The sequence below is a fragment of the Thalassophryne amazonica genome, unplaced genomic scaffold (assembly GCF_902500255.1).
Source record: "Thalassophryne amazonica unplaced genomic scaffold, fThaAma1.1, whole genome shotgun sequence".
Lineage (NCBI taxonomy): Eukaryota > Metazoa > Chordata > Actinopteri > Batrachoidiformes > Batrachoididae > Thalassophryne > Thalassophryne amazonica.
This window is the reverse complement of record NW_022986246.1, coordinates 256,123-279,273: the sequence shown is the minus strand read 5'-3', so window position 1 is coordinate 279,273 and position 23,151 is coordinate 256,123. Positions and strand designations below refer to the sequence as shown.

The window sequence follows — 23,151 nt, the reverse complement described above, 5'->3', positions numbered from 1 at the left end:
AACGTAAACTTGTGCATTTATTGATGATGTAATGACAGCCATCTCCCCAGTGCCTTTACCTGACATGCAGCCCCATATCATCAATGACTGTGGAAATTTACATGTTCTCTTCAGGCAGTCATCTTTATAAATCTCATTGGAACGGCACCAAACAAAAGTTCCAGCATCATCACCTTGCCCAATGCAGATTCGAGATTCATCACTGAATATGACTTTAATCCAGTCATCCACAGTCCACGATTGCTTTTCCTTAGCCCATTGTAACCTTGTTTTTTTCTGTTTAGGTGTTAATGATGGCTTTCGTTTAGCTTTTCTGTATGTAAATCCCATTTCCTTTAGGCGGATTCTTACAGTTCGGTCACAGACATTGACTCCAGTTTCCTCCCATTCGTTTCTCATTTGTTTTGTTGTGCATTTTTGATTTTTGAGACATATTGCTTTAAGTTTTCTGTCTTGACGCTTTGATGTCTTCCTTGGTCTACCAGTATGTTTGCCTTTAACAACCTTTCCATGTTGTTTGTATTTGGTCCAGAGTTTGGACACAGCTGACTGTGAACAACCAACATCTTTTGCAACATTGTGTGATGATTTACCCTCTTTTAAGAGTTTGATAATCCTCTACTTTGTTTCAATTGACATCTCTCGTGTTGGAGCCATGATTCATGTCAGTCCACTTGGTGCAACAGCTCTCCAAGGTGTGATCACTCCTTTTTAAATGCAGACTAATGAGCGGATCTGATTTGATGCAAGTGTTAGTTTTGGGGATGAATTTATTCCTCAGAATTGAGTGAGTCCATATTTTTTTTTCCTCTGCTTGGTCTAAAAAAGTAACCGTTACTGACTGGCACAATTATTTTTCCTGATTTCTTATAGTGTTTCTTAAAGCCAGAAAGTTGCCATTTGAAATGACTTTAGTTTTGTGTCATGTCTGTGATCTGCTTTTTTTCTACAAAATTAAACAACTGAATGAACATCCTCCGAGGCCGGTGATTCCATAATTATTGCCAGGGGTTGTAGCACACATACATGCGCGCACAAAAGGACTGGCTTGTACATGATTTAACGACTCAAATGTTCAAACCACTCAAACACTGGGTTTTCTGTTTTCATATGTCACTCCTCTGTGGATCAAAGCTGTTCACACGCAGATGTCTGCTCCTGCTGGAACGTTTTGCACACTTGATGGCTCAAAGTCACTGCGTAAACTGCTGCCTGGTTTGCACAAACCAAAGCACAGACGACACGAAATAGCGCCACAGAAACAAACATGGCTGATTGCGCTTCTGCAAAGCCCCCCCCCCCCCCCCCCCCGCTGCAAACAAATATGCAGTGATCAAGGATCACATCCTTAAATCTTTTGAACTATCTGACTGAAAGGGCCAGCAGGCTCTTCTCTCTGCACCGGCTGGAGGACAGCCAGCTCTTCAGATTTCATGGACAGAATGCTGCAGCTCCAGTCTGACTTTTTGTGCAGCAACTCTCTCCTTGTGTGTGCACAGTGCTGGAACAACACCATGATCACAGACTGCTGTGTGCTGGCGGAGAGGCTGACAAATTCTTCCTGGCCGGCGAGCACCACGGTATGACCACGGCAGCACTCACCACATCTCACGCAACAGCAGAAGCCCCACACTGCATACCAGCACCGCTGTGGAGGAGCTGCATCTCTCCTCCACACAAACGCTCACAAACTGGCTCCTGTACTGTGTGAAAATGTTCAGCTGGTCGAACAAAGTCAAACTAAATGCTAATTTTGAAAAAACGAAGCAAACAATAAACTGTCAAGAACGACAGCAAATCGAAATACTGATGAATTGAGGTTTTCACTGGCATTCAATCAGATTTTTCAACAGTTTAAAAATCCTGACGAAGTGCTAGATGCAGGAACGAAGCTGAGCGAAGGTTAAACGATCCCAGCAAAAGTCAACGAAAGTCCAGATTTCTTGTTTTGTTTGGGCTTCGTTGCACTTAGTTAAGTGCCGTGTGACCGGGCCCGAAGGGACCGTTACACTGTTATAATGTTCTAACCCTCTTACTAATATATATATATATATATATATATATATATATATATATATATATATATAAAATGCAAATAATGAATGTTTATGATTTATGAGTTCAATGGTACGAATACATCAAGCTGCAGCTGCCTGTAACATCGGTTGTAGAGGAGTTTAAAGTGACAAAGATATGGCAGGCCATGATGTTGTGAGACAGCAAGGATGAGAAAGTGCGGCAGGCAGACATTACCGTCAGGACGGGTCGCAAGTGGTCAGCCAGCAGAGCACTCACAGAGGTGGAGAATCGGCTGCACCAGGCGGACATCATGGGCGCAGTAGCTAGGGGTAGGCTTGGACTTGGTTGTTCAACTAGGATAAGCTGGGAAAAAGCAAATCCAAATGAACGACGACACATGGTGCAGAGAGAAATCCGTAAGGTCGAGGAGGAGACCCGGCATGTAAAGGCCATAGCCATGAAAAAGCAAGGCAGCTGGACCAGATGGGAAGGAGTGCAAGAGAGGGGTTTGACCTGGCAAGACATCTGGAGTATGGAAGCATACCGGATAAAGTTCCTTCTGTGCTCGGTTTATGATGTTCTGCCGACCCCATCAAACTTCCACATATGAGGTTTGGTGGAGAGCCCCAACTGCAAGCTCTGTGGAAAGCCAGCCAACCTGGAGCATGTCCTCTCGTCTTGCCAGTCATGCTTGGCCGATGGAAAATTCTGGTGGTGTCATGACAAGATTCTGTTGCAGTTCGCTGATGGGGTCAAGCAGGCAAGGAAAAAGGCAAAAGACCTTTCCAGCAGGCCCTGCTTTATCAATTTTGTCAGGTCAGGTGAGACAGCTGCCGCAGGACGTAGGAACAGAGGCATTTTGGCCTCAGCAAAGGCCTGGGAGATGCTGGTAGACCTGAGGGAGCAGCTCAAATTCCCACAGGAGATAGCCCACACCAGCCTTAGACCAGATATGGTCCTCTGGTCTAGGAGCATTAAACAGGTTGTACTCATAGAGCTGACCGTACCCTGGGAAGAGAGGATTGAGGAGGTGCATGAGCGCAAGAAGGGGAAATATCAAGGCCTGATACATGACTGACAGCAAAACGGATGGAAGGCCTGGAACCTTCCAGTAGAGGTCAGCTGCAGGGGCTTTGCTGGGCAGTCACTTTGGAGGATGCTGGAGCAATTGGGAATTGAAGGGGTGGCCAGGAAGCGCTTGATAGGCAACATCACCAGGCAGGCAGAGGCAGCATCCAGATGGATTTGGATTCATAGGGATGTGACGTGGAGTCGTAGAGTCGGCATGAGGAGTTTATTCGGACATTCCATTGTTAACGGACATTTTGTAATGAAAGAACGTGCGGGCAGAGTCGCATGTCGGGCCGGACCCGACCGCGGGGGTCGCGACAGGAAAAACACCTCCGTGTTGGAAACCTTAATGGGCAAGTTAGAACATGCCCAAGCTGTTAAACAATTTCTCAGTTACTCACTTGTTGAAAGCCATCAAAAGCCGCCTGAATTTTACAAATGGTTTTCAACACGGAGGTGTTTTTCCTGTTGCGGCACACACAGATTTGCCGAGTCGTCACGGAAACGACTCGGCGAATTTGCGCGCACGTCTTTCATTTCAAAATGTCCTTAAACAGTGGAATGTCCGCATAAAGTCCTCATGCCGGCCTCTTCTGAATCTTCTCTGTTCTCTCACGACGTCCTGGGTGAATTAAGCCTTAAATTAGGATGTTTTCAGGTCGAAACAGGCCGACGACGGCGCCTGGAAACGCTGCGCGACGTCCCGCTCCGTGGGAAGTCCTTACACTGATAGAAACACCCCATAATCTCTCATCAGCCGTTAAACTTTTCACCGAAAACCAGCTTAATTTCTCCAATAGTGTCCACTCGGATATTCCTCACAGGTCCAGAAAAAATGTTGATAAAGCAACGCGCGCCGTCCGCAGCGGCTATTCAGACAGAGATTCCGACGGGCTGGGTGGAGCACTCCTCACTCAAGGCCTGCCCACAGGCGAATGACATCATCGACACGCGTGAAAAAACTCACGCATGCGCACGAGGGTTCAAGCTTGTCTGACTTAAAAACATATGAATCAAATCCATTTATTTTTTTAAAAAAATCAAAAGGACCGCTTTTTTCATCACAGACCTCGTGTATATATATATATATATATATATATATATATATATATATATATACACACACACACACACACACACATACAATGCAAATAATGAATGTTTGAGTTCAATAGTACGGATATTTCATGAGGTGAAAGCTGGAACAAACCATTCAACTCGACTTTGCCTTGTTGAATGGTTTGTTTCAGCTTTCACAGAATTAAATATTTGTACCATTGAAAGAATGTAAAAACATGAATTATTTGTTTTATATAACGGCTAAAATACATCCTTGTCATTTGATATTTTATTAATTTATAAACAACAGAAAAGGGACTTACATTTTGGTGTTCCACTGTGACGTGTAGTCCAGTGATGCTGTGCACTGACTTCGGACTTCCATAAAAAAAAAGACTTTGTGTTGTTCCTCAGTCCAGCCAAAAATCACATTGTTTCATGCATCCAGAGGCTTACAGTGGAGTGGATCTTGTGTGTGTGTGTGTGTGTGTGTGTGTGTGTGTGTGTGTGTGTGCAGCAGCGTCACTTAAATCAATCAAATCATCATGTCGCTGTCCCGCGTACACACGCGCGCGTGCACAACCGGCTCGGTCCAGCTGTGTACGTCCTCAGTGCAGCAAAAAAAAAAAAAAATAATTCATACAGCACAGTGGATTTGTTTTGTGTGTGTGTGTGTGTGTGTGTGTGTGTGTGTGTGTGTGTCTTACAAGAATTAGCAGTATCAGTTAGCTCAAATTTCAGGAGAGTCGTGTCCCGCGTGTGCGCACGCACGCGCACACACACACACACACACACAACGTGGTCGGCACTTGTGCGTGTGTGAACAACAAAAATAAGACTGTATATGTCGTCAGTGCAGCAAAAAAAAAAAAAATCACGTCAGAAATGACTCCAGCTTTTCTCTGTTCCTGCTAACAACCTCCAGGCAGCACAGTGGATTCTTGCGTGCGTGCACGCGGGCATGCGTGTGTGCATGCATGAGCATGTGTGCACGTGCAGGGGTGTGCACAAGGACGTGCACACATGTGCATGTGTGATCACGTGCGCGTGTGCACGTGAGAGTGCAATGGTACCAAATGTATGGAACCAAATTTGCACTCTAAATTGCATTTAGAGTGCCCAAGCTGCACTCTAAATGCAATGCAACACAAATGGGATGAATTAATCCATGTCATGTGACATACAAAGCACCAATCAAATGACAAGAATCCACTCAGCCGTTATATAATAATTTATAAACAACAGAAAAGGGACTTACATTTTGGTGTTCAACTGCTGCTAAAGTCCAAATTGTAATGTTCAAATAAGTATTTCAACACCTGCCAATCAGCAGAAATTCTGGCCCTCACAGACCTGTTAGTCCGCCTCTAAAATGTCCACCTCCACTCCACTTATTATCCCAAATTAGAAGAACCTATTTGAGGTGGTTAGCTGCATAAAGACACCTGTCCACCCCACACAATCAGTAAGACTCCAACTACTAACATGGCTAAGACCAAAGAGCTGTCCAAAGACACCAGAGACAAAATTGTAGACCTCCACAAGGCTGGAAAGGGCTACGGGGCAACTGCCAAGCAGCTTGGTGAAAAAAGATCAACTGTTGGAGCAATTATTAGAAAATGGAAGAAGCTAAACATGACTGTCGATCTCCCTTGGACTGGGGCTCCATGCAAGATCCCACCTCGTGGCATATCAGTGATCCTAAGAAAGGTGAGGAATCAGTCCAGAACTGCACGGGAGGAGCTGGTCAATGACCTGAAGAGAGCTGGCACCACTGTTTCCAAGGTTACTGTGGGTAATACACTAAGACATCATGGGTTAAAATCATGCACGGCACGGAAGGTTCCCCTGCTTAAATCAGCACACGTCCAGGCCCATCTTAAGTTTGCCCATGACCATTTGGATGATCCAGAGGAGTCATGGGAGAAAGTTATGTGGTCAGATGAGACCAAAATAGAACTTTTTGGTCTTAATTCCGCTCACCGTGTTTGGAGGAAGAAGAATGCTGAGTACCATCCCAAAAACACCGTCCCTACTGTGAAGCATGGGGGTGGAAGCATCATGCTTTGGGGGTGTTTTTAGGGTGTAACATAGTCAAATGTTCTATCAAACAACAAAGTTTGGTGATGATCGGATCCGGATTCCAGATCTGGTGATCCAGAATATGCAAAAATATAGTGAAAATAGAAAATGTGTCAGTGTGAGGTGACAAATGAAGCTAGAGATGCACAACTAACACCAAACTGTAGCTGAATCTGTACTGATTCAGTAAGGTGTCATCATATTTGATGTAGCTTCAAATGTTATGGAGCTAGATCCAGAAGAAAACCGCCATTACCAAAAAATCATTTTTATACAATAACTTTTGAACTAATAAAGACATAAAAGTGATTCCAAGTTCTAGTAGTATGTTTTCATGGTCAAGGATGTCAAATATAAAGGCAAGCAAAGTGTATGTGTCATAGTTTTGATTGTAACACTGAACTGTTGAATAGATCACTGTGCCTTGTTTAGAGAAGTGTTTTGTGTGTGTGTGTGTGTGTGTGTCTTACAAGAATTAGCAGTATCAGTTAGCTCAAATTTCAGGAGAGTCGTGTCCCGCGTGTGCGCACGCACGCGCACACACACACACACACACACAACGTGGTCGGCACTTGTGCGTGTGTGAACAACAAAAATAAGACTGTATATGTCGTCAGTGCAGCAAAAAAAAAAAAAATCACGTCAGAAATGACTCCAGCTTTTCTCTGTTCCTGCTAACAACCTCCAGGCAGCACAGTGGATTCTTGCGTGCGTGCACGCGGGCATGCGTGTGTGCATGCATGAGCATGTGTGCACGTGCAGGGGTGTGCACGAGGACGTGCACACATGTGCATGTGTGATCACGTGCGCGCGTGCACGTGAGAGTGCAATGGTACCAAATGTATGGAACCAAATTTGCACTCTAAATTGCATTTAGAGTGCCCAAGCTGCACTCTAAATGCAATGCAACACAAATGGGATGAATTAATCCATGTCATGTGACATACAAAGCACCAATCAAATGACAAGAATCCACTCAGCCGTTATATAATAATTTATAAACAACAGAAAAGGGACTTACATTTTGGTGTTCAACTGCTGCTAAAGTCCAAATTGTAATGTTCAAATAAGTATTTCAACACCTGCCAATCAGCAGAAATTCTGGCCCTCACAGACCTGTTAGTCCGCCTCTAAAATGTCCACCTCCACTCCACTTATTATCCCAAATTAGAAGAACCTATTTGAGGTGGTTAGCTGCATAAAGACACCTGTCCACCCCACACAATCAGTAAGACTCCAACTACTAACATGGCTAAGACCAAAGAGCTGTCCAAAGACACCAGAGACAAAATTGTAGACCTCCACAAGGCTGGAAAGGGCTACGGGGCAACTGCCAAGCAGCTTGGTGAAAAAAGATCAACTGTTGGAGCAATTATTAGAAAATGGAAGAAGCTAAACATGACTGTCGATCTCCCTTGGACTGGGGCTCCATGCAAGATCCCACCTCGTGGCATATCAGTGATCCTAAGAAAGGTGAGGAATCAGTCCAGAACTGCACGGGAGGAGCTGGTCAATGACCTGAAGAGAGCTGGCACCACTGTTTCCAAGGTTACTGTGGGTAATACACTAAGACATCATGGGTTAAAATCATGCACGGCACGGAAGGTTCCCCTGCTTAAATCAGCACACGTCCAGGCCCATCTTAAGTTTGCCCATGACCATTTGGATGATCCAGAGGAGTCATGGGAGAAAGTTATGTGGTCAGATGAGACCAAAATAGAACTTTTTGGTCTTAATTCCGCTCACCGTGTTTGGAGGAAGAAGAATGCTGAGTACCATCCCAAAAACACCGTCCCTACTGTGAAGCATGGGGGTGGAAGCATCATGCTTTGGGGGTGTTTTTAGGGTGTAACATAGTCAAATGTTCTATCAAACAACAAAGTTTGGTGATGATCGGATCCGGATTCCAGATCTGGTGATCCAGAATATGCAAAAATATAGTGAAAATAGAAAATGTGTCAGTGTGAGGTGACAAATGAAGCTAGAGATGCACAACTAACACCAAACTGTAGCTGAATCTGTACTGATTCAGTAAGGTGTCATCATATTTGATGTAGCTTCAAATGTTATGGAGCTAGATCCAGAAGAAAACCGCCATTACCAAAAAATCATTTTTATACAATAACTTTTGAACTAATAAAGACATAAAAGTGATTCCAAGTTCTAGTAGTATGTTTTCATGGTCAAGGATGTCAAATATAAAGGCAAGCAAAGTGTATGTGTCATAGTTTTGATTGTAACACTGAACTGTTGAATAGATCACTGTGCCTTGTTTAGAGAAGTGTTTCATAAATGTTAAAAAAGTCATATATTTGCAGTTTAGTTGAATAATAAATTGAATTTTGTCTCTTATTTGTTTTTGTCTATAAGCACATGCAATATCAATATCAGTGCTCAGATGACAGTAGCTTCTGGGAAAGGTGCAAGTTGCAATAAACTGTGATGCCGAGCGCTAAGTGTACATGCTATCCAGTCACAGCAGATGAAACTTGTTTACTACTGAGCAAACATCATTGTTAGACTTTTTTAGGTTCAATGAGTCCACGGCGTGTAGATGTTATGGTGTCAGTGACCTCATGGCCTTGGCGGAGGTTTGCACTCTCTGAGTGCTTCTAGTTTTGCACATGATACAAGACGACTGCACTGTATTAAGGAGAGGATGACCGGGCCATGGATTGGGAGATTTTGGGGAACAACCTCCTTCCCTCAGTTAGAGCATTGAAGATGGGTCATGGATGGGTCTTCCAACATGACAGTGACCCGAAGCACACAGCCAGGATAACCAAGGAGGGGCTCCGTAAAAAGCATATCAAGGTTCTGGAGTGGCCTCGCCAGTCTCCAGACCTAAACCCAATAGAAAATCTTTGGAGGGAGCTCAAACTCCGTGTTTCTCAGCGACAGCCCAGTAACCTGGAAGATCTAGAGAAGATCTGTATGGAGGAGTGGACCAAAATCCCTGCTGCAGTGTGTGAAAACCTGGTGAAAAACTACAGGAAACGTTTGACCTCTGTAATTGCAAACAAAGGCTACTGTACCAAATATTAACATTGATTTTCACAGGTGTTCAAATACTTATTTGCAGCAGTAACATACAAATAAATTATTAAAAAATCATACATTGTGATTTCCAGATTTTTTTTTTTTTTTAGATTATGTCTCTCACAGTGGACATGCACCTAAGATGAAAATTTCAGACCCCTCCATGATTTCTAAGTGGGAGAACTTGAAAAATCGCAGGGTGTTCAAATACTTATTTTCCTCACTGTAAATCAAACTCTGCACGTGTTGTTTGGCGTCCTCCTATGAGGTAAACTCCTTGTTTACCTCAGGTAAACAAGGAGTTTACCTGAGGTTTACCTGAGGCTCTGCCTTTAGCCTGAAAGCTAAAGGCAGAGCCTTCAGCTTTCAGGCTCCTCTCCTGTGGAACCAGCTCCCAATTCAGATCAGGGAGACAGACACCCTCTCTACTTTTAAGATTAGGCTTAAAACTTTCCTTTTTGCTAAAGCTTATAGTTAGGGCTGGATCAGGTGACCCTGAACCATCCCTTAGTTATGCTGCTATAGACTTAGACTGCTGGGGGGTTCCCATGATGCACTGAGTGTTTCTTTCTCTTTTTGCTCTGTATGCACCACTCTGCATTTAATCATTAGTGATTGATCTCTGCTCCCCTCCACAGCATGTCTTTTTCCTGGTTCTCTCCCTCAGCCCCAACCAGTCCCAGCAGAAGACTGCCCCTCCCTGAGCCTGGTTCTGCTGGAGGTTTCTTCCTGTTAAAAGGGAGTTTTTCCTTCCCACTGTGGCCAAGTGCTTGCTCACAGGGGGTCGTTTTGACCGTTGGGGTTTTTCATAATTATTGTATGGCCTTGCCTTACAATATGGAGCGCCTTGGGGCAACTGTTTGTTGTGATTTGGCGCTATATAAAAAAAAAGTTGATTGATTGATTGATTGTCCACACCCTGTCGTCCCTGGCTCCTTCGATGCCATGAAGTAGATGCTTGACCTCGGTGAAGGCTGCTCCAGCCTGGGCCACCTTGGCAGTGTGATCAGGAAAGACCAATCTATTCATGGCTCTGACTTTAATCCGGTGGCGCTTTATCACATGACGTAAAATGTCCAGACAGTCGTCGTAGGAATGCCGCCTGCACATAATGACTCGTGGTTGGTCCCCAGGTTTAGGCTTAGGTTGAACAAAGCAATGAGGCCGGCCCACAAGCAGTTCCTTCTCCAGCGTGACCGCTTCCTTCAGCAACTCTGCGACAGCGGTCAGAGAGCAGGTGTCAGCGCCCTCATCCACACTGATAATCCTGATGTTGTTACAGCCTGATCTTCATTCTAAGTCCTCACATTTCTCTTCCAGCGTGGTAACCTATGCGGTAAGGCGCTGCAGAGTTGTTTCCATAACGCTGATGTCATCAGTACAGCACATGAGAGCCTCCTCCACATCCCCCCATTGTAGCCATTAGCTTAGCCAGCTTAGCATCAGTCGCAGCATAATTGCTCGCTAGTTGATTTTTCACGGCTTGTAACTCAGTCTTTTTTTGTTGTTTTTATTATGAGGTTGTCCTAAAAGTTCCCTAAAAAGCCTTCAGTTAATTCAAAATGCTGCAGCTAGAGTACTGACGGGGACTAGAAGGAGAGAGCATATCTCACCCATATTGGCCTCTCTTCATTGGCTTCCTGTTAATTCTAGAATAGAATTTAAAATTCTTCTTCTTACTTATAAGGTTTTGAATAATCAGGTCCCATCTTATCTTAGGGACCTCATAGTACCATATCACCCCATTAGAGCGCTTCGCTCTCAGACTGCAGGCTTACTTGTAGTTCCTAGGGTTTGTAAGAGTAGAATGGGAGGCAGAGCCTTCAGCTTTCAGGCTCCTCTCCTGTGGAACCAGCTCCCAATTCGGATCAGGGAGACAGACACCCTCTCTACTTTTAAGATTAGGCTTAAAACTTTCCTTTTTGCTAAAGCTTATAGTTAGGGCTGGATCAGGTGACCCTGAACCATCCCTTAGTTATGCTGCTATAGACGTAGACTGCTGGGGGGTTCCCATGATGCACTGTTTCTTTCTCTTTTTGCTCTGTATGCACCACTCTGCATTTAATCATTAGTGATTGATCTCTGCTCCCCTCCACAGCATGTCTTTTTCCTGGTTCTCTCCCTCAGCCCCAACCAGTCCCAGCAGAAGACTGCCCCTCCCTCAGCCTGGTTCTGCTGGAGGTTTCTTCCTGTTAAAAGGGAGATTTCCTTCCCACTGTAGCCAAGTGCTTGCTCACAGGGGGTCGTTTTGACCGTTGGGGTTTTACATAATTATTGTATGGCCTTGCCTTACAATATAAAGCGACTTGGGGCAACTGTTTGTTGTGATTTGGCGCTATATAAATAAAATTGATTTGATTTGATTTAATAGACCACATTTAACTGTTTTAGTCAGTGGTACAGTTGAAGGTGCTATATTTTTTCTTTTTGAATTTTTATGCTTAAATAGATTTTTGCTGGTTATTGGTGGTCTGGGAGCAGGCACCGTCTCTACAGGGATGGGGTAATGAGGGGATGGCAGGGGGAGAGAAGCTGCAGAGAGGTGTGTAAGACTACAACTCTGCTTCCTGGTCCCAACCCTGGATAGTCACGGTTTGGAGGATTTAAGAAAATTGGCCAGATTTCTAGAAATGAGAGCTGCTCCATCCAAAGTGGGATGGATGCCGTCTCTCCTAACAAGACCAGGTTTTCACCAGAAGCTTTGCCAATTATCTATGAAGCCCACCTCATTTTTTGGACACCACTCAGACAGCCAGCAATTCAAGGAGAACATGCGGCTAAACATGTCACTCCCGGTCCGATTGGGGAGGGGCCCAGAGAAAACTACAGAGTCCGACATTGTTTTTGCAAAGTTACACACCGATTTAATGTTAATTTTAGTGACCTCCGATTGGCGTAACCGGGTGTCATTACTGCCGACGTGAATTACAATCTTACCAAATTTACGCTTAGCCTTAGCCAGCAGTTTCAAATTTCCTTCAGTGTCGCCTGCTCTGGCCCCCGGAAGACAATTGACTATGGTTGCTGGTGTCGCTAACTTCACATTTCTCAAAACAGAGTCGCCAATAACCAGAGTTTGTTCCTCGGCGGGTGTGTCGCCGACTGGGGAAAAATGGTTAGAAATGTGAACGGGTTGGCGGTGTACACGGGGCTTCTGTTTAGGGCTACGCTTCCTCCTCACAGTCACCCAGTCGGCCTGTTTTCCCGGCTTCTCGGGATCCGCTGGGGGGCACCTAACGGCGGCTAAGCTACCTTGGTCCGTACCGACTACAGGGGCCTGGCTAGCTGTAGAATTTTCCACGGTGCAGAGCCGAGTCTCCAATTCACCCAGTCTGGCCTCCAAAGCTACGAATAAGCTACACTTATTACAAGTACCGTTACTGCTAAAGGAGGCCGAGGAATAACTAAACATTTCACACCCAGAGCAGAAAAGTGCGGGAGAGACAGGAGAAGCCGCCATGCTAAATCGGCTAAGAGCTAGTAGCTGCGCTAAGCTAGCGGATTCCTAAAAACACACAAAGTGAATAATGTGTAAATAATTTAGAGGTGATTCAGCAGAGGGAGTGCTTTAGTTAAGGCACGTGAAGATTACACTGGGAAATAAATTGTTATCTAGTTAACTAGATCAATCAAACTACGCAGATTAAACAGCTAACAGATACAGAAAAACACCGCAGTGCTCCGGAACAGGAAGTGATACAATACCGCAGTGAGAGCCAACCACCAGTAGAGGCCAGTAGAGACCTTGAGAACCAGACAATACAGAGAATACAGACACAAATTACAGAACAATTCACAAAGCAAATATACAGGAAATGTTGCCGGTGTACAGGACAGGAGGGTTACAGAAAGAGACACCACAACATCTCTGGATGGAGCTGCACCTTAAACAGAGAGAAAAAAAAAACAGAATCAGGCATCAGAAAGACAAAAAATACAGTATAATTTGTCAGCATTAAACAACAAGAAAAACAGAAGAAATATTAAGGTGATCGACGGCCACTAGCCCTAAACTTCACTAAAAGATCCAGAATTTAGATAAAGTTGAGGCCGCGGCACGCTCCGTTTACTAATAAAATGAATTAAAAGAGTGAAAAGCGTAGAACTATACTGTGTCAGTATGCTAGACATACGAAAGGGAAAATAAGTGAATCTTAAGCCTCTCCCTCCCAACTCTTCTGTACTTTGCTGCACAGTTAAACTGTCTGATGATTAAGTTCTGCACATATCATTCATCACAGAACCTACTGTAGACAAACTGTATCTGCATGAATTTCTGACCAATTCCCATTTAAGTTAAAATGGGAGCCTTGCTACTGTCAAGACATGGAGTTTGTAAAATGTGTAAAAACAAAACAAAAAAAAGTTTAGAATTTTGCCTGGGCTGAAGAGGATTTAATACACAATAAAGCATGTCCGAGAACCTCTTGCAGTTCCTTCTTCATGATTCTGGCCATATCTTCTTGAACCCTCTGTATCAGGGTCAGCTGGTAAAGGAAGCTAGACACAAATGCAGGATGCAGGTACTTGGTTTGTTAGCTAGGGTCCGTACACAGATAGACAGGCCAAAAGAAGCAACAGTAACAAAATCATCAGGCTTAGGCGTGGTCAGGGTACACAGGCAGGTAATCAAAAAACACAATGATGCAATCAAGGTAAGGCAAAAAACAAAAAACACAAGGAACTGAGATGGAAAGAGGCACAAGGCACATCGATCTGGTGAGGGACAAAGGCTTATAAAGCACCCAGGTGAAAATCGAGAACAGGTGTATGCAGAAACTCCCAGAACCAGGGTCTGGCCAGAGAGAAACACCCACCACCAAGAGCCAAGAGAGAGAAAAGAAAGAGCAGGACAGAGAAGACAGAGCAAGAGAAAGACAGCTCACAAAGATAAACCAAATCAGACAGTAAAACAGAACACAACCTAAACCCATCCAAAACCTGACACTCTTTAGTCTTGGCTATTTTTGGACATTTTTGACTACTTTTGGGTTTACCTTCATAATTTAGCTTAAAAACTGTTTGCCTGGCCTTGTTTGGTGTCATTCTTTTCAGCACAGCCTCATCTGTGTGACTGTGTGTTCATTGTTAGTTGGTTTTATATTTTCTGTTGTATTTTTATTCAGGTTCTTTTTGTCTCTTTCTCTAAAATTGTATATAACAGGTCGGTTTAACATAAAAAAGGTAAATAATACTCACAGACGTATGCTCTTTAGGGTTTTAGTGGGGGAAAATTAAGATACAGCGAAAGAAAAAAATGAATAAACGAAGCAATAGATCGAAGCATTGCTTCATTCTGCAGACTGCTTCGATTGGTTCAACGTTCAAAGCAAAGCCGCGCTGCAGAAAAGTTGATTACAGACCCGCTGCAGGTCTGTAATCAATGTAGAGAAATTATTATTTTCCTGACAAACACCCCCAAAAACAACGGCCACTCTGAAGGACCGATAACGGAATCGTTAAGCAAAAAGCTTATTGATGTCGGTGGATCGAATAATTTCTTAATGATACCCGAAAGGAACCGGTTCTAGATACCCATCCCTAGATCAGACTCTGATGGTGCACTCTGCGCTTCCATCGTCTTCATGCAATTCAAAAAAAGAGAGAGAGACTTTACGAGCTGTTTCAAGACGCCTGATTATTTTGATGCACTTACTAAATAAAAAACTACAGAACTAACCACACTCACTACAACACACTCCAAGCACAGCAATGTCACAACTTTCAAAACTGTTTGCTTTTCACTCCGCATGAAACCAGAATTTCCCTTTGCTCAGCAACCATATTACGTGCATTGGGGATCATTGTTTATTTGGTAATATATTTTACACCAGTGATCAAGAAAAATTTGTGTTTTTTTTTTTTAACTTCTTTCCTGTCGCAGAGAGACACAGAATGAAAGTCCCGTTCACAAAATGCAGGCGCGCGCACACACGTGAGCTCTGTGCGATGTCATCCAACCCACGTGGAGTTGGTGAATGTGATTGATTAGTTACTTTTTATTTCCACCAATGGTGGAAACACCCTTCCCTCCTGCTGCAGATGAGAGGGTCTGGTTTTATTACAGCCTTCTCACTCGTCCAGCTGAAAGGAGGAACTGAGTCGTTTTGCTGTGGGTGTCTGCAAAACGCACAGTGAATATGAGAATATTATCCCCCCAAAAACTTGAGTAAATTATTAATCATAATTCAAGTTATACTTGGCCTATTAACAAAATTTAAAAAAGTGGTTTGTAGGTTGAAGTCTCCAGATTTTGTTACATCCGTTTAATTAGGCCATGTGACTTTTGTCGCGAGGACACGTCATTCGACTCCAGAGGGTTAATGAAGACAGTAAGTCAAGTTTCAGGGTGTTGCCAACCCGGCTCACCTGTGTTATGGCGGGTTTGACATCTGGAGCTGGCGGATCAGATGCCGAGGCCCGTGAGTGCGGCTTCAGCTGCATTTGAATAGTCCAAGATTTCCCCTTTCCAGACGTTACAAAGTGGTACAAAAGTATGTCCTCAGGTTCAAAGTGCAAAAATGTAGAGAAAATTACTTGGTTTACAGTACAAAAGCACAGCTGAATAATGATTTTATTCCAAATTGGCAGGAGCCACAAAACCCACGTCCTATTCCATCGACCGCTCAGTAGCACCCCTGACACTGGTTTTAATTATGTAAATTTCTGTAGTTAGTTTTTAAAATGATTGGTTCTTTTATGTGCCCTCCCCCTCCCAGATATGTCCCAGACCTTTTCGCCCCTCCCCCTTCCTGTCCAGCAGCACAGTATCATGGGACAGCCTTACATTGAGCTGCGACACCGCGTCCCAGAGAACTGCCTCAGGTTGTCCTTACCCCCAAACGCTGCCTCGGAATCCAGAGACCCTGGCCTTCAGCTGTCAGCTGTCAAGCCCCCTCACAGGGTGAAGGTGATGGAGACGGCAGCTCTTGGCCAGCAGGTGGCACCGGCAGGTGGCAGGGAGCATGTGGGCCAACATGTTCAACAGCACCTTGGCCAGGGACCCGGCGGGTTAGAGGAGCACCTAGAGGGAGAGGACTCAGCTGTGAAGGACCTGGAAGATGTGGAGGTGAAAGATCTGGTCGACCTGAACCTGAATCTAGACCCTGAAGGTATGAGGGCATGGTTCACACAGAACTCTAGTCCAAGCTTTAGACCTATAGTCTCCTGTTGTTTCCTGAAAGGGCTGAGATGGTTTTCCTGGTTAACACCAGTTTGATTAGAAGGGAGCTGCTGGCGCCTTTACCCCCTGAACAACCCCAAAACCAGTTTTAACTCCTCTGATTGAGTCTGTATGATTGGTTGGTTTAAGGTCTGCTTCTCTCACTCAGGTAAAGACGAGCTGGATCTGGGATCCAATGACTTGCACCTGGATGATTTCTTGCTGTCTGGCAAGTTCGACTTGATTGCCTATGCAGACCCAGAGCTCAACCTGGAGGACAAGAAAGGCCTGTTCAGTGAGGACCTGGACCTTGGAGAGTCTGTTGATGAGAAGGAGGGGGGAGGTGGCACCCAACAGGTGGGCAGCCACACCCATCCGCCTGGCTGTGTCACACAGGTGGTGAAAACAGAAACTAGAGTCCAGCATTCCTACTCTGGAGTCCTGTCCACCAGCAAGCCTCTGGGACTTCTGGGTTCCGCTCTGTCAAGCTCCTCCTCTCTTCTTGACAAGGTGGCGTCATATTTATTGGCTCTGGATTAGCTGTAAGACTAAGAACCCCCACAGCTCTTAACTGCACACACATTTTCTGCCTGTTGTTTCTGTCCCTGCAGGACAAAGTAGAATTCTCTGGTCCAGGTCCTGGGTCAGTCCAAGCCCAGGAGCAGGCTCCGTGCTCAGGTATGTCTGCTTGGTCTCCAGTGACTCCTGATCCAGAAGCAGTAAAGAGTGTTTGTTGCTGGTCTGCATGTTTGAACACAGTTTTTCCTGCTTGTCTCCTCCTGTGTCCTCCGTTTCCAGGTCAATTATCTAACTTCCAGCAGCAGAGTATATTTAGACTCTCGGCCTCAGCCGTCCTTATCCCCCAGCCTCAAGGACGCCCCACTCTGCCTCACCCACTGTCCCTTCTGGACTCCCAGCCTCACCTCCTCTTTAACCCTCAGATCCAAGATCTGCAACCAGGGCCGGCAGACCTAACCCCGGTCTGTGCTCACAGTGAGAACAAGTCCCGATCACTGCTCCTGGAGGAGCAGCCGCTCCTGCTGCAGGACCTGCTGGACCAGGAGCGACAGGAGCAGCAGCAGCAGAAACAGATGCAAGCCCTGATCACACAGAGGTCCAACACAGAGTCTTGCATTCCCAGCATGGGTAAGAACCAGACCAGGGTCTGAATACTAGCTTCACGTAGATGTAGTTTCACCCTCCTGACCTCCAGTATGGCACATGGTAACCGCGAAGGTCCAACAGGAACCCTGAACACAGGACGGCTCTCTGGGCTCTGATGGAACAAGACGTCTTCAACAGCGGGTCAGGCGGAGGAGGTGATGGCTTGGAACCAGCGGCTGTGAAGGCAGATGAAGGCCGTCGGACCCGGCAGAGTGTGTGTTGGTGGGTGTGCGATGGCGTTCCCGTGTTAAACAAACCTCGCACAGGCGTCTGGAGATGGACCCTGGATGTGGATTTTCTCTGCATCTACCACCCAGTCCGGGTATCGATCAGAGGTCTTCCTCCCCACTGAGGGTTTGCCACGATGCCACCGTCTGTCCTTTATTTCATCTGTTCTTTCAGGAGTTAGAACCCTGTCTGAGGCGTCTATTCTGCTAATAATTGACTTTGTCCCCAAGTGCCTCAGAGACGCAGTGGTGCCATACCCCTCCGGACGTTAGCCAACCACCACTGGGCTTCTGACGAGAAGAGAACAGACTTGTTTTGGGGGTCGGGGAGGGACTGACACTGAGCCAGAAACGTTTGCAAGAATACAAAATCTTGGTGCCTGCTCTCCACTAGAGGGCAGCACACATTATGAAGGACATCGGGCCGAGAGCACTGAGCCGATGTCTCCTCTGCAGGAACCCAGGTCCTGCCCCCCCACCCCCCGGCTTCTTCAAGTGTGATCAGGATGATGTTCTGACTTTCTGTTGTTGAACTTTTGGGTCTGATTTGCCTCAAACAGGCCAAATAATTTCCAAATGATGATCTTTTGAGACTAATTCTGGGCTTCTTGGTGAAGCATTGACCTCCAGAGCACTTAGTGACCTCTGTCTCTGTGTGTGTGTGTGTGTGTGTGTGTGTGTGTGTGTGTGTGTGTGTGTTCGTTCTCTCAGCAGACTTTGACTCCATCTCCGACCCCATCATGAAGGCCAAAATGGTGGCTCTGAAGGGCATCAACAAGGTCATGACCCAGGGCAGCCTGGGACTCAACCCCGTGACCATTAACAGGTATCCATCACAGCCGGCAGAAATAAATGACAGACTTCAGCAGGGTTCTCATCTGGATGTCCTGGTTGGAACCTGAGCGGCTGCACGCTGAGCCCCATGAAGAGCTGTTATCTCAGAGTGCAGTCACACATTAAAACCATCAGTTCCACATCAAACAAACACCCAGTCTGTCTGCGTCCGTCACACACACAACACACACAATCTTCACAGCACTCCAGACATAAAAAAGGCTTCTTTGTCATGTCGCTGTTGTGTAGGTCAAAGGCCACCTTGAGATATTTTACTTGACTGTGATGAATGACACTTGTGTCCATGTTCACGTTTGCTGATCAAAGTGAACCGGTGACCATCATCTCACTTTAAAGTTAAGAAATGACAGAAGGTCCACTTCTTCACCGACACAGAACCCGAGCGCAGTCTTTAACCGGGTGGCTTTTGGTTTGGACACAGAGTTCAAATGCCACGACTATGACCTCACGCCGCACTCCAACCTGAACGTGTGCGTGACTCAAAGTTCTTCACAGCTAAAGCTATCACCCCAGGTGGTGTGGGCGTGTCACAGAGGAGATCAGGGGCGTGTCTCAGGCAGCAGACCTGGATGTGACGTATGTCACAGAGGGGCATAACAAATCACTTCAGTCATCGAAAGCTAAATACCGCTAAAACATACCTTCTTTAACAACACATTCTGAAAGGTGTTTTTGAGGTAATTTTAGACACCTTTATTGTGTGTGTGTGTGTGTGTGTGTGTGTGTGTGTGTGTGTGTGTGTGTGTGTGTGTGTGTGTGTGTGTGTGTGTGTGTGTGTGTGTGTGTGTGTCTTAGGCTGCAACAGCCTCCAGAGCTCCAGGATTCAGAGGCCCCACCTCCCTTGCCACAGCTAAATACACAGGTAATACTTCATAAATAGACTGATAACCATCCAGTTAGTATTATGCCATTCAGATACTACAGAATGTTGCAGTATTCCAGCAATACTTCATAAATAACATGTAATAACCGTCCAGTTATTATGTCATTAAAATACTCCAGAATGATATACAACCCCAATTCCAGTGAAGTTGGGATGTTGTGTAAAATGTAAATACAAACAGAATACAGTGATTTTCAAATCCTCTTCAACCTATATTCAACTGAATACACCACAAAGACAAGATATTTAATGTTCAAACTGATAAACTTTATTGTTTTTGTGCAAATATTTGCTCATTTTGAAATGGATGCCTGCAACATGTTTCAAAAAGCTGGGACAGTGGCAACAAAGGACTGGGAAAGTTGATGAATGTTCAATGAACAGCAAATTCATGTGTCAAAGTTCTCCATCATCATGACAGTTTTCCGTCATTTGGAAAATTTAACCACATATACGCGCAACATTCCATTCTGCAGTGTTTGCATGTATGGCGCTGCACCGCGGAGGAAGTGACCATGTGAATTTTCACTCCTCTCCACTCTGTTTACTGCTTGCCATGATCCACAGTCCTTCTCCCTGTCTTCGTAGGAACATTGGCAGACCTTTCCCAAGTAGAGCAGGGCGTGGCTTTGTTTTGAACCTTGAATCAATGAAGCAGTGCTTTGATCTGCTGCTTCGGATCTTTGTTTTATTTCGCTTTATCTTAATTTTTCCCAGCTAATACCCTAAAGAGCATATGTCTGTGAGTAATATTTACCTTTTTTATGTTAATTTGACCTGTTATTGTCTTCTGAAACAGTTGATAGATGTATTTTATAACTTAAAAACGGGACCGATGCTAATGCGTTAGCATGTCTATGGTGTTTTCAATGTTAAAGTTAACATTAAGCTGTTTGCATCTCAGCACGTTTGTGTGCTTTTGTTTTCTGTATAATAATTAATGGCTCAGCATTTGTTGTTGTAAAAGAGTCAAATGTATTATGAATTGTAATTTTTTGTTGTTTATTTTTATTTATCTATTATTAATAATAATAATAGCAACAACAATAATAGTAATAATAACTAATATTGCTACAATACAGTTTTAGAGAAACAGACAAAAAGAACCTGATAAAACAAAACATAAAAGATAAAACCAACTAAATAAGTGTTTCCTGTGAACACCTAGTGACTCTTAAACCTCCACTTCATCCCTGTTTTATTTAAGTTTAATGACAATTTGTTTCGGTCAAACCAGATCTAAGCTTTGTTTTTACACAAGAAAAGAATAAAATGCAGTAAACTGCACATTTGTCTTTTTTCATGAAAATATCTTATTAAAGATCACATATTACACTTTAGTCAGGCCTTTAAAATACTTTTGTGGACTCTTGCTGTAATATGTTGTCAGTGGTTGAGATAGTTGCTGTCGGCATCTACAACCCCTGGCAATAATTATGGAATCACCGGCCTCGGAGGATGTTCATTCAGTTGTTTAATTTTGTAGAAAAAAAGCAGATCACAGACATGACACAAAAATAAAGTCATTTCAAATGCTAACTTTCTGGCTTTAAGAAACACTATAAGAAATCAAGAAAAAAAATTGTGGCAGTCAGTAACGGTTACTTTTTTTAGACCAAGCAGAGGAAAAAAATATGGAATCACTCAATTCTGAGGAATAAATTATGGAATCACCCTGTAAATTTTCATCCCCAAAACTAACACCTGCATCAAATCAGATCTGCTCGTTAGTTTGCATCTAAAAAGGAGTGATCACACCTTGGAGAGCTGTTGCACCAAGTGGACTGACATGAATCATGGCTCCAACACGAGAGATGTCAATTGAAACAAAGGAGAGGATTATCAAACTCTTAAAAGAGGGTAAATCATTACGCAATGTTGCAAAAGATGTTGGTTGTTCACAGTCAGCTGTGTCTAAACTCTGGACCAAATACAAACAACATGGGAAGGTTGTTAAAGGCAAACATACTGGTAGACCAAGGAAGACATCAAAGCGTCAAGACAGAAAACTTAAAGCAATATGTCTCAAAAATCGAAAAATGTGCAACAAAACAAATGAGGAACGAATGGGAGGAAACTGGAGTCAACGTCTGTGACCGAACTGTAAGAAACCGCCTAAAGGAAATGGGATTTACATACAGAAAAGCTAAACAAAAGCCATCATTAACACCTAAACAGAGAAAAACAAGGTTACAATGGGCTAAGGAAAAGCAATCGTGGACTGTGGATGACTGGATGAAAGTCATATTCAGTGATGAATCTTGAATCTGCATTGGGCAAGGTGATGATGCTGGAACTTTTGTTTGGTGCCGTTCCAATGAGATTTATAAAGATGACTGCCTGAAGAGAACATGTAAATTTCCACAGTCATTGATGATATGGGGCTGCATGTCAGGTAAAGGCACTGGGGAGATGGCTGTCATTACATCATCAATAAATGCACAAGTTTACGTTGATATTTTGGACACTTTTCTTATCCCATCAATTGAAAGGATGTTTGGGGATGATGAAATCATTTTTCAAGATGATAATGCATCTTGCCATAGAGCAAAAACTGTGAAAACATTCCTTGCAAAAAGACACATAGGGTCAATGTCATGGCCTGCAAATAGTCCGGATCTTAATCCAATTGAAAATCTTTGGTGGAAGTTGAAGAAAATGGTCCATGACAAGGCTCCAACCTGCTAAACTGATCTGGCAACAGCAATCAGAGAAAGTTGGAGCCAGATTGATGAAGAGTACTGTTTGTCACTCATTAAGTCCATGCCTCAGAGACTGCAAGCTGTTAGAAAAGCCAGAGGTGGTGCAACAAAATACTAGTGATGTGTTGGAGCGTTCTTTTGTTTTTCATGATTCCATCATTTTTTCCTCAGAATTGAGTGAGTCCATATTTTTTTTCCTCTGCTTGGTCTAAAAAAGTAACCGTTACTGACTGCCACAATTTTTTTTCTTGATTTCTTATAGTGTTTCTTAAAGCCAGAACGTTGCCATTTGAAATGACTTTAGTTTTGTGTCATGTCTGTGATCTGCTTTTTTTCTACAAAATTAAACAACTGAATAAACATCCTCCGAGGCCAGTGATTCCATAATTTTTGCCAGGGGTTGTACACCTGATGGAAATCTCTTTGTGGTGTGTCGGTGATGTATGTATGTGCAAAATAAAACTAAACACTACTCCAGGTATGTTTTTGTTGAGAACATAACATCATAACTTTGTTTCAAGCTCAAACGTTGATGTTGTGTGATAAAGGCCTTTTAATAATAACTCACTTCAAGAAGTAATGGCAAAACTCACATGTAAGTAAAAAACAAAAAAACGATTGAGAAAATAATCGACAGATGAATCGATTACTAAAATAATTGTTAGTTGCAGCCCCAGTTTGTTTTAGGAGTGAGACCATTTTACCGATTAAATGTGAATAAGCCAGTTTACAGTTTCTCAGTGTGCGTGCATTTTCAAAACTGGTGACAGTGTTACTTTGTGCACAGCAGAACAACGTTGTCAGTTGCTTTAGGCTCTAATTTTGTATCTTATTGACTGTACAGCGACACGGCACCCATTTGGTGTATTCACCAGATTAGAACAAATC

The 23,151-nt window shown here is 44.0% G+C and overlaps 1 protein-coding gene across 1 annotated transcript in view; it reads left to right on the top strand.

Moving 5' to 3' along the window:
* LOC117505783 overlaps positions 1–23,151 on the top strand; it is a 283,549-nt gene that overhangs the window by 193,688 nt on the left and 66,710 nt on the right. The window contains 7 exon segments of the mRNA XM_034165323.1: positions 1,500–1,580; positions 15,990–16,382; positions 16,602–16,942; positions 17,044–17,110; positions 17,231–17,578; positions 18,538–18,649; positions 19,474–19,540. Coding sequence (XP_034021214.1) covers positions 1,500–1,580; positions 15,990–16,382; positions 16,602–16,942; positions 17,044–17,110; positions 17,231–17,578; positions 18,538–18,649; positions 19,474–19,540 — 1,409 coding nt within the window.